The 12,325-nt window shown below is 44.0% G+C and overlaps 1 protein-coding gene across 1 annotated transcript; it reads right to left on the bottom strand.

Moving 5' to 3' along the window:
* Positions 1-1,692: 1,692 nt before the first annotated feature.
* On the bottom strand, positions 1,693-11,972 carry LOC309594221 (ovocalyxin-32-like; the record flags this gene model as incomplete). Its single annotated transcript, XM_082319627.1, has 6 exons — positions 1,693-1,851; positions 1,942-2,004; positions 2,856-2,992; positions 3,694-3,868; positions 4,801-4,863; positions 11,745-11,972. 6 exons carry the CDS (start codon positions 11,970-11,972, stop codon positions 1,693-1,695), a joined length of 825 nt encoding a protein of 274 aa, XP_082175753.1.
* Positions 11,973-12,325: the final 353 nt, after the last annotated feature.

The following is a 12,325-nucleotide window of genomic DNA, read 5'->3' as shown; positions in this document are numbered from 1 at the left end:
CTGGCAAGTTGAGAGTGCCTGATCCTCTGTTCTAGGTCTGGAGAGCAGTGGCAAAAACAAGGTAAGGAAACTAAACTTGGGGTTAAATGCATTGCTAAAATAGAGCCCCAAAGTGCAAAATCCATGCTATTTTATTGTTTCAATTCTAAAAAAATATTTTCATCACCAATTTCTTTGCCATTATAAGCGCTGATTTCATGCTTTTGATGATGAGAAATGTTTTACCAGCACAAAAGAAAACACCAAGAGTATGTGAAATGCTGCTTCGCTGAATTTATTGTAATGCCTATTACGTGCTGACATAAAAAGCTTCAGTCAGTAAAAGTATATCGGACTAATACACTTAAAAATGCTTGAATTTGGAGGGTTAACAGATCACCCAGCCTAAATATCCCCCAGTTAAAGCTTCCGTGTTGAATCCCTTCATCATCGTTACTGATTACAGATCAATGACAGCGCAATATACCAGAAGTTACAAAGAACACAGCCATCCCAGAGGGCAGAGACCGTTGCCTGTTGTCCTAAGTAAGGTGTACTTACGGATACGGAGCTAATTTAAGCTGGCAGAAATCTTGCTAATGGGGAAAAAAAAAAAAAAAAGCCGAACTCGAGACAGTTTGGCACAATCTCGGAGAACAAAGGCAGGACGGTGGGTCTGCTGTAACACCAAACGGAGAATGCGGTGTGAAGGGACAACCGTGCTCTTGCAGCAGGACTTTGTGGTATTTAGGATGGGTACCAGACATGGCAGTCATTAACAGAAGAGCAGTTTGACGGGGTATTCTGGCAGCGGGCTGTTCCCCTCCAAACCCCAATGTGGAAATTCATCCGTACGGAGCCTTCCTGTCTTTGCAGTTCTGTCTGGCTTCGTTCAAGGTAAAACAGCAAGAACTGTGTCATACTGCAAATAGACTAAGACAACATCCTCAATTTCCCTCTGACAAACACCGCCTTGCAGCGTTCTGGACTGGTGACAGATGCGGGGAGACAACAAAACATGCTTTCCTTATATCAATATTTTCTGAGTTGCCTTCACAAACACGAGAGAAGAAACTTTCTTTTTATGTCAGCTCACAGCGCAGGGAACAGCGGTGCGTCAGCGGGACTAGGGCCGCGCGGATGCTGGTTACTGGCTTCAGTAGCCTTGCGGGGAGACGCTTCGCTGCCTCCGCTCGTCCGCATCCTGTGAAAGGCCAGACACTGGGAGAAGATGGGAAGCTGGGGTCCAACAGCAGCATCGTGACAGAAAACCCAGCCTTGACCCTGCGTAATGGTATTTGTTTTATTGGAGATGTAAGTTAAAAATCATGTATCTATCCCAAAAAATGAAAAAAAAAATTAGTAGACAAATATTTCTTAGTGACAGATTAATGCTTTTCTTAAGATTTTTATCCAAATATATTAACTTTGTTCAGAAACTGTGTTACTCTAAGTAACAGTAAGTTAGTGACATAAAATCAACTTGTGAACATTTATCTGTGTATATATGTAGTAGCAGAAGTTTTTAGGTAGAACTCTAGAACGTGAGTCTTTCAGTTTAAGAATTTATAGGAATTAATTTGGGAACAAAACAGACCAGTGAAAGCATTCAGATTCACTCTTCGACTTGTATAGAAAAATTATCACAACTCCAGGTCTATTAACACAAGGATTTTCTCATTTAATACATACACATAAAGCTGACAATCTCTCTTAAAAATTCGCTCCCCTCTCATGTAAAATCGCAGAAGCTGATCCAGATTCCATTCCAGATCCATCTTCGAGCCCCTGATTCTCCGAAGCACAGAAGTATTTCACTTTCAGAGGGTGACCAGGAAGCCAAGTGAGGCGCATGTGACATGAAATAATTTCCTGGAGAACAGATTTAAAAATACACAGCTTTTATGATCTTTATACTGTTCCTCTGTTGATGAAAGGTGTTGTACACATACGCTTTCTTACCTGCGTTGGAATTTCATGGAGCAGGACAGTGTAGTCAAACTCAAGAAAATCATCTTTCCTTATCTGGGCACGTATCAAAAAAGAAAAAAATGATCAAGAACATGAGTTACATTGTTGAAGTTTAGAGTCGACTCTGATTCACTTGACTGCATTTAGCTGGCTGAGGGAGCGAGATGAACAGGGCTCGAGATGGCTGTGGTCGTTGGCTGGAGTGAGACAGGTTTTGTATGTGGAGAGACGGGGAATTGGGAGCGTTTCCTGCATAAAAGCTTTGAAGGCACTAACTGCAGCGTGGCTCTGCAGTCTGACTGTTCTCTGACATGAAACTAGGCTGACTCAGATGCTAATTAATTAAGTTTAACCCTCAAATAAATTCGAGAATCTTACCTGACTATTAATCTCTCCTTCAGAGAAATCTCATTCTAAATAAATAGGGAGTAAAAACCGAACACTGTCTATTGATCACAGATGACTGAGGGAAACAAAGCTTTGGGAACTCCTGTTCTGTTTGCTGCAGGTGTAAGATAAGTTCCCCAGAGAGCGGCTCAGGTACGAGACTGATGCTACCGTCCAGCTCGGCTAGGAGGGCAAAGAGTACTAGGAGCGACTTAGTATGGGGCTGACGAACTGCAGGACCAGATGTTCAAATCTGATTAAACCTGTAGAAGCCAACAGATCCACTCATGCAAACAAAGAAAACCAAATTTTGTCCAAATGAGTAAAATTTTTCCACCAAAGCCTGGACAAAATATTTGTCCGGAGGTGGGCATGCTTGTATGGAGAAGCCACTGGGGTTTTGGGAGAATCACACCCATTACAGAGAGCGTGAGCTGTTGATGGTTGGTTTATTTTCTGCTGCTTGGTAGACACTGTTAGCTTCTGTAACGCAGACGTGTAATTTCCACTTCGCTTACCCACTGCTTCACAGACTTGACTTGTGCCATGAAGTAACCCAGGCTCTCCGTTGACTTTTCCCACATTATGTAACTGCTGCCAGCAACAGCCAAAGCCCACACCGGCTCCAGGGCAGGTTCAATATTTCCGTAGCTGTCTGCAAGGCAGAAAGAGAGCAGTATAAAAACGATTCATTCTGCCTGTCCAGCAGAAAAATGATAACCACAGAACACTTTTGCCTGGCGTAGCACACTGCCTGGGAAGTGACTCTTCTCTCAGGTGCGTTATAATCTTGAACAGGGAGGAAGAGGATGCTAAACCTGCCGTCACAGTAAAAGTATGAAAGCGTGACGGAACTGAAATTGCCAAGAGACACTGCTCACAGGGTCCCCACAAGGAGGTGAGAAACCCAATATCCGTGATAATGGAGGTCCTTACGTAGCTGGAAGGAAAAGAGGGACCGAGGTGCTCTCTTTCCAGGATGGAAAAATTCTGTTAGTCATCCCTTGTGAATTCCCACCTGCAGCTGGGGCAGGTGTGTGGGTTAAGGCAGTTGTTATTACTTGAGGACGTTTTGCATTTACTTGAATATAAAATTGCGTAGGCTTGCTTTTGAATCCCGAACACCTTCACACCATTGTGGTGACTACTCTTGTTGCTAAACACAGCAGGTTTTTTTCTCCCCAAGAATCGCCAGCAAGGTGGAATTGGTTCGATAGTTAGCTCTATGGTTTTAGGGTGCTACTGTAAATACACGCATCTACTTTTTCAAATGCGGGTACATTTGCTTGTGTTCTTAAAAGTGCCCAGACCCTTTGAGATAAAATGAAAGACGACTGATTATGTAGAGGAATATACCTGGAATATTGTTTCCAGTTATTGGTTTGGTTTGGTGCCTAATTTTTTGGTAAAGTTTGTTGTCCTCTTCTTGGATTTGCTTCTGGTCTTTGGTAGGCATGCACTTGATATTGACAACAGGTGGAGACATTGTCTTCGGATACAACACTGTAGCAAGGCAGCTCCCGGCATTTTCCTGTACAGGTAGAATTTAAAACTGTTACCTTTAATTAACATTTTATTTACTAGCAACACATTCTTAAAAAACGTTTTGGGTATTAACATGTGAAGTATACACGTGGAGTACGTACATGTCTTTATGAGACGCTCTGTATGAAGTTGTACAGGGGTCAAGAAAGTCTTTAAATGGATATAAATTTTTTTCCAGAAAAGTAAATAGGTTAAAACCACAAGGCTAAAGTGATTTAACAGAAGTTTTTAATTAAAGTGTAGCAGAAATGCACTAAGTTCTCTTGGAAATATGTTTGAGAGTTCTCGATAAATAATATTAACTGATAACAGGGAATTTCACTGTATGATACTTCAGCCTTAAAACAAAAATAATCTAATGCTTCATATTAAATTCTGAAAATAATCTGAATTTCATAAAATGCATGTGTGTAATGGAAAAGCAGATGCTTACAGTAAAATTGCTGATGACAACTGTCTGACAAAATGAATGGAGAGGAGGGGTTATAATTAAAAAGAACACATAACTGTCAACCCTTTATTCTCATTTTGGGGTGTGGACACAGCAGGAGCTACAACTGGATAATGAGGACCATACTGTCACACTGAGTCTGGACCATTGCAAAGTTTCGCTCAGGCGCTTGGCTGCCTGATGTGACTTAAACGAGACAGTCGCTTCAGGCCCGGAGCAAAGCAGGTAACTGCGGTGCTCTGACCACTTGGACCCCGGCGGAGGCAGAGGACTGATGAGATGAGATACTCGGGGGATGCTAAGAGCAAACCATGCCCCATGCAGGACAGGCGGGTAGGAGCATAAAGGTAAGGCTTTCCACTGTGAAAGATCCATTCACGAAAGCAATTAAATCTACCCTGCTCTGAAGATGTTTAAGTTCATTTAATGCACATTCGCGGAAGAAACATGGTGGACCGTAAACTCACCCCGCTTTTGTAGTCTTCGGTAGTGAACTGCAGGTAATACTTGTGACCGGAGTCTGGGATGTTCTGGAAGAGAGAAGGATTCAGCCATCAGTGTAACTATAGCCTTACGTACTGTTTACTTGCTGAGGTGTTGCCCTGAGCGCTGAGGAGGGAAAACGAGGGCGCCATGGCTACCTCGTGGCCTTGTAGCATCAGGAAATCGGTCAGATGAGATGTGCCGAGATGATCCTAGCAGCAAACACAAAGGGTCTTAACAACGACAATAAATAACCTTTATATTAAGGAATGTTTGAAAGCCTTTCCTCGCAGAGATATGCAAGAAGAAAAATGCAGCTCAAAGTCCTTCACAGGACAGATTGATACTGAGTAACTTTAAAAATAATAAAATTACAAATCAGTGTTCAGCTTCCGAAGAGGTATTTTTTGCACAGGCTATCAGAGTGCCCTTGAATATATAAATGAATCAAATCTTGCTGACTGACTCACAGCTGAACAGGAATTACAAAGGCTAATTTAATCTTAGGGATGCTAACCTTTCTAGTTTTTTTTTCTATTGTGACTGGAATGAGACTAATTTCACTACAGATCAGGATTCTGATCTGTCTGCTCTCTTTTGCCCTGAAAATACCAGTCATTAAGTTGCTCAGTCAACTATCTGAGACTCCACTTGTTAAAGAAAAATAAAAGAATACTCCTTGCTGATGGGAAGCAGCCAGCAGCACCTCTTGTAGCACAAAACATCAGAAAAGCCTTAGAAATGTACACATTTGAAATATGTCATTTTCTTGGATTTGGTTTTTTTTTCAGTTTGTTTTGGGTTGTTTTTCCTGTTGCTGACAGAAATGGTTCAGTTAACAAATTGTATTTTTGGTGTGGGATATCACAGCCTGTCCTGGCCCCAAACATGCTGAAACAGAAACTAGCTTTTAGTGTTGGCCATGAAAGATATTAATTACCTTAAAACAGGATCAATCTCTCATTTAATAGTGCAAGAGCAGAGCCTAATAAAAACTATTTGTGTTATCTGCTCTTCACTTCATTATTCAGTCTCATATTTTCCTACCAACTTGTATATTCACTTTTGAAATTTCTATATTTATTTTTGAGTGAGGAGTCCGAGCAACAAATGGTATGGAAAACTTTATATTTATTCAACTAATTCCTTTTAAAATGACATCACGTGTCATTTAACTGTTTGGTACATTCCCAAGCCTTTCCTTTGATTAAACCAGCCAGAAACAAATGAAAGAAAATAAGTCTTTTTGTATGCTATATTGTGGTTTATTAGACAAGCTTTCTGATGTACAAGCCAGGTCACTTCTGTGTCTGAAAGTTTGTTCCTTTTGCATATATTACCTGGTTTAATAAGAGGCATTCTCCCTTCTCATAAACCTCTTTTTGCTTCCTTTTGCTACTGGTGTAGGATATATTGTTACATAGGTTTTCCTTTGTGTGGCACGTGTGAGGTAGTGTGTAGAAAATGCATTTTACTGGAGAATGCAAGCTGCCTTTTAAAGTGTACGTTGAAGTCAAATTGCTGCATTCCAGCAACAGCACTGATTTGTTAGTCCTATTTGTTTTTCAAATACAATACTCTTCAGATAAACAGGAGGGGAATTCTGGCTATTGGCAGAATTTTGAAGATTAGAACCCAAAGCAAACGTGCACATGTTTCATTTATCTAAACTTCGGCCTTTGTGTTGCCATCTTATTTTCTTCCAGGAAGCCATTAATAGCACAGTGTTTGCAAAGTTTCACTCCCAGGGCAAGGCCATCAGCCCAGCACCTGCCTTTAGTACACAGACGGACTTATGCACCGCAGTAAGAGGGCAAATGGGTTTAGTCACTTGCTCTACTTTTCAGAAATCCCCTCTTGAAGCTTTACAATGAGGCAAGCCTGGAGCTGGACCCAGCTGACACTGTGAAGGGAATGGAGAGAGGATGAGTTCAGGCTTACAGCCTCTTCTCGGTCTCCTCGTTCTCCCCTTCTCTCCTGCCTCCGTTTTGTGTGTTGGCTAAAATCTTGTCCTCAAAATGCCAGAGATTATGACATGAACAGACACTCTTAGCATAGCAAAACGGTAAAACCTAGCTTTCTGAAATGCAGGCTTACAAAAGAATCAATAATTTGTGGCACTGAAGGAAGGGCCTAATCTCTCATGATAATCACTGCAGTTGTCTAAGTTTCTAATTATTGTAAAGCTACCCAAGAGGTGTTATCTCTATTGTTTCTAACATTCTTCATTTGATCAAGTATGGGTATTTTTTAAGCACAGTGACCTAGGCTTATTCCTTTTCTTGTCATCAGTACCACAGGTGAGAGAACCTGAAACAGAGTCAGTTGGACTACACCACCTCTGAAGCGGGAGAAACTCAGCGCTCTGATTTAACCGATGACAGTGGATGGGGGTTTCCTGCTGAACCTCTTCCTGAAGGGGCACAGCACAGCAGCCTGACTGCACCCTCCCAGTTACAACATCAGGGTCTTAAAGTCTGTAACAGAAGCTCTATTATAGTTAAGCTGGATCTTTTCTGTCCAGCATATTCAGTCATTTAAAATATGTTCAACTTTTCTTCCAATATTGTTTGTTCTTGCATTGGTGTCACCTGTTCTGTCTGCTAAAGAAAAAAACTGTTTTTATAGCTGTGATAACTTTGAGAACAGTAATCAGATTCTGACAAAATATTTCAGCAGTTTCATTGCATTTGCCTGGTATCGAGCACTAATGAAGAAAACAAAATCAATTGGAATTTTTTATAAACTAATTATTCAGTCTCTGATTCTTCTCAATAGAAGGGTATAGAAAAGCTTCATGACTAATAACTTGGTAAATACTTTATAAAGAATACGTAATTCTGTGCTTATGTGGTTTTTGAAGTAGATATTCTCTCTTCATTTGCAAGAACTCCACCATAGCAGTACTACTCACCTAGAAAGCTTTCAAGTGGTGCTACACAGCTAAAACACATATTCAGTCTGGGTATGCATACCAGAGAGCTGCTTTGATCTTACCAGGGAGAGGGAGAAGGTACATGAAATAACTTTAACTTTTGCAAAAGTATTTCTAGTTTCGAAGAAAAACATCACTTTTATTTCTACTATTATTTTCCACTGTCATCCCAAAATGCATCACTGTAACCCATCACATAGTGTGAGTTAAGTAAGAGCTCAGGAATATTTGACATCACACAATGATGGCTGGCTGAAAGCAGCCAAAGATAAAAATCTCCAAAAGAGAAGAAAACAAGTGAGTAATTAATTTTTTCCACTGAATATCTGGGTCATGGGATTGTTTTATTTCTGGGCTCGAAATTAATGCAACTGGCATGACAGATTTTTAGTACTGTAAAGGCCAGAATAGCAATTTAAAAGCAGTTTTGTTCCAGGTCCCGAAGGAGGCAGTTTCGCAATTGGTTTAAACTGCTCTAACTTCCCACTGGCACGGAAAGGGGTGATCCCTCCCGCACCCCTTGCTGCAGGTTTCCCTCTCTTCTCCTGTGTGTTTCCCCACCAGCATTTCTTCCCTGGGACCAGTTTTCGGTTGCTGGATCAGAGGGCTGACCTGATCACTAAGCACAGAGAAGCTGGCACTGCTGAGAGAGGAGCGGGAGACGTGTCCTTTGGGGTCTTGCCTAGGGGGATTCCCACCTCGCAGCCCTGCCAGGGTCCCTGCAAGCCAGCTGAGGTAGCCTGTGGCTTCTGGAGGCGCTGGAGATGTCTGATCCACAAGCAGCCAGGTGAGCTCTCGGGCTGCCCCAGGCAGGAGGGAAAAGCCAGCAGAGATGGCCATTTTCTCTTCTGCTCTGTATCTAGCTTTCCCTAGACAATTTACCTACCATGCCACTGACTTTACGTTTCTCACCCTAACGTGGGGTCCTGACTGTTGGAAATAAGTAGAAATCTTTTAACTGACTTCTAATATTAGGACCGTAGTCCTGATATTACACTGTTTTGTGTCAAGATGAGCTTGTGAAGAGAAATATCCATCTGTAAAATTGTATTTTGTAGTCCAATTTAAGCAATTGTTGCAGTTTAGCCAAGAGATTACCTAATTTTACCTTTAGACTTCACTTCCTGATTCACCTACCTACTGCTCAGTTATGATTTCCGGGACAGCTTGGTATGGGAGACTGCTACGTCAGCGTTTTGAAAGTTTCTCTCGAATTCTAGGATCTTCAGCTGGCACACGCTAATGCTTCTCTTCTCAAAAATGTATTTTAAAGTGCAGCTGTCAACAATTCCATGAGATGCTGCTGTTTCCTAGAAGATACTCACTTAAGAAAAAACCCACGTCAGTGAGAGGGACAACAAAAAGAAAACTGCAGCCAATGGCAAGGTAGGAATTATTATACGTTTGGCGTATCTCTACTATTTGTTGCTGGGAGAGAAGAGCACTGAAGACTCATTTTATCTGAACCTGAAAAATCCTTCATGTCTAACAGAGTTACCGTACTGGTGACTGTCTCCAGTCCTGTTTCTAATTACCACAGTTTCACTGGCTAGTGGGCTAATAATGTTAGTTTTAAAATACAATGCTCATGATTAAATTCCATGATAAAATGATCCTATTTGTACTAGACCCAGTAATATACTAACCAATAGGAAACTAGCCTTCATAAAAAATATATTAAAAAAATCAAAAACCAAGCAAACAAAAAAAAACAACCAACCAACCAAAAAATCCCCCAAACCCCAACATTTCTGTCTCTTGCATTCACATGATATAGCACATTCCTTCCAGGAAATTCTTTTCATTTTTTTACAGTGGAGGACAGGAAAGAAGGAAGTGACCATGTCTAGTACATTTCTCCTCTTGTTTTCACAGTGCGTGCAAAGAAAAAGGGGAAATAAACTGTAGAAAGGGGTTACAGCGAGCTCCTACAGCATCAGTACTGTGAGGAAACAATGAGGCATTTCACTTCTCTGTAATGAACCAATTTCTTTCTTTCCTATATTAAAAAGCAGGTGGCTGATAGTGAGTGGAAAAAACCCTTTCCCCTCCCTGCAACCAAACTACTTTGCAAATACTCAGTTACACTGGGGTTGGAAAGAGGATCTGCACCAACCCCTTACTTCTGATGTCTCTTTACTACACGCTGCTACCAGAGGCCATGTCGGTTGTGCTTAAAAGAGGCACAAGCATTTGTATATGTAAATATATACATACATACATATGTGTACTACCCAGTAAAGTGCCCAGTAAATACAGGAGCACTTGTACATTTCGAGAGAAGTATGAAATATCATAGTAAATTTCTGTCATAGGTGTCTGCAGCAATTTCATAGGGAGAATTAAATGTCACACTAGCACATCCATGCTCAGCACCTATTAAACTATATGTTTAACGACATGTTTGGGAATGATGATGAGAACAGAGAGTTACCTAAAGGGTACGGTCTCAGATAAATCCATAGCGGGATACCATGTTTGCATTCCCAGACAGGTAGCATGACTAACACTATCTTTCAGCCTTGTGTTACACAAAGTAATACACAAGTTCTGAATCATTATGCAGTAGCTCGTGTTTTGTCAAATTTAATTGGAAATTATTCTGGTCTGTTAAATATGGTGTGCAACTCACACAGGCTTCAAATTGTTTTGGAACCACTGTCAACTGGGATATATGTGAAAGACTGAGGCTCAAGTTCAATGTTATAAGGACCACAGTAGTACATCCTGAGCACTTTAGGCTGGCTTGGAACTTCTTTCTTGAAAGGGAAGACTTTACACTAAACTGTCTTATTCTCAATTTTAAGAGTGAGGGCCTGAATTGAACAAGCCGTGCAGATGCTGAAGGACAAATGTTGTAACATCTCCTTTTCAGATGCCAGAGCCATGAAAAGGATCCAGTGGAATCCTGTGCTGCATTTGGCACTTCAGACTGGGAATCCAAAACAAGCAGCCCTCGCTTTAGGGAGCTGCCCAGCACTAGCCTGGCGAGAAAGACAAGATGAGAGGGCCGGTTTTAAATCCCATCCACTGTGATAGCTTAGACCCTCCTCAGCTCTCCAGCAAGGCAGTGCTTTCCTTCCAGGATCTACAGCCTTGGACAAACGTTCCCCCAAAATTTTTGCCTGTTCTCTTACTTTCAGAAACTGAGTAAGCTGTATAAAACCAAACCAACCTGTGGCCGAAGGAAGAGTTGGGCTGAGAGGCAGGTGCTTGCGGGGGGCTGACGGCCGGGGCAGGCTGTGGAACCCAGGCAGGCAGGCGCAGGTATGCCCGGCGAGCCCTGGGCTCCTCCTCGAGCAGCCCTGACAAGCTCTGCCCCTGTAGCCGCTTCTGTCTAGGACTCCCGCCCCTTTCTGTCACCTCAACTTGGCACGTTTTTTGGAAGATAAAGGTATGTTTTCTGATGGGAACTGCATCGCCTTTAGTTGAGCTCTTGGTCTCCAGAGATAGAAAGCCAAAGTCCTTTCCACCCCTACTCACACAAAGTAGAAGCGATTCTGCTGAAAATGTTTCCTTTTCAAACAGTTTTCTTTCCATCGTGTGCCCGCCAGGTGCCTCGGTTTCCTCCTTCCCTCATCTGCGCTACGCTGCTTTTGATTCCAGGACAGGGCACTCGGAGCAACCTCAACCAACATACGGGGTGCTGGGCTTGGATTTGGGGGATGTTTAAATCACGAGTAAGTTAATGATCTTTGGAGAGGGATCCTCACTCCCCCTCTGAGGGGACCGGGGTGCCCCGAGCCCCCGGAGGAAGGGGCGGCGGGACAGCAGCCCCCTGAGGGAGGCGGGAAGGTGCCCGGTGCCCAGGACGGGACCACGCCAACCTGAGGGCGGCTCAGCTCCGCACCATTGCCCCACTCTTATTATAATAATTATTATTAATTGTACTTTTCCCAGCATCACTTTCAAGACCGCCCGGGGAGCCCCCCGCCCGCCCCGCTCTCCCCCGAAGCCGCAGCCACCCCCACGCCCCGCCGGCTTCCCCCTTACCTTCACCGTGGCCTTGCGGACCTGCCCCAGCGCCCGCAGCGCGCCGGGGGAGGCCGCCTGGTAGTTGAGGTACTGCAGTGCCACCCGCGCCGCCCCGGCGGCCAGGCGGCTGCTGGGGTTCAGCTCCCGCTCGGCGCCCGGCGCCGCGGCCGCCGGCAGCAGCAACGCGCTGAGGCGGAGGAGGAGGAGGAGGAAGGCGGCGGGCGGCGCGGCGCTGAGCCCCTGCATGGTGCTGCTGAGAGGCGGTGAGTGACCGGGTCGGCTCCGCACTGAGGCGGGATCCGCTGAGGGCCGGTACTAATAGCGGGGGGGCCCGGCCCGCTATCTCCCGCCCTCCCTCCGCCCGCTGTCAGTGCCGGGAAGCGCTCGGGGAAACTCCTGTCTCCGGCTACTCCCCTTCCCCTCATCCCTCCCACCTGCTTCGGCCCGGGAGAGGGGCTTGAGGGGAGCCGGGGGTGCTTGAGGGGTGCTGGGGCTTGGCTGAGGGGAGCCGGGGGGCCTGAGGCTCCCCTCAGCCAAGCCCCAGCCCCCTCAGCCAGCAGAGGAGCCTATGTGAGGTGAGGCGACAACTCAACCCTTCC

This window comes from Platalea leucorodia, assembly GCF_965183815.1.
Source record: "Platalea leucorodia genome assembly, chromosome: 8".
Taxonomy (NCBI): domain Eukaryota; kingdom Metazoa; phylum Chordata; class Aves; order Pelecaniformes; family Threskiornithidae; genus Platalea; species Platalea leucorodia.
The sequence above is the reverse complement of the archived record's forward strand: the minus strand, read 5'-3'. Positions and strand labels throughout refer to the sequence as shown.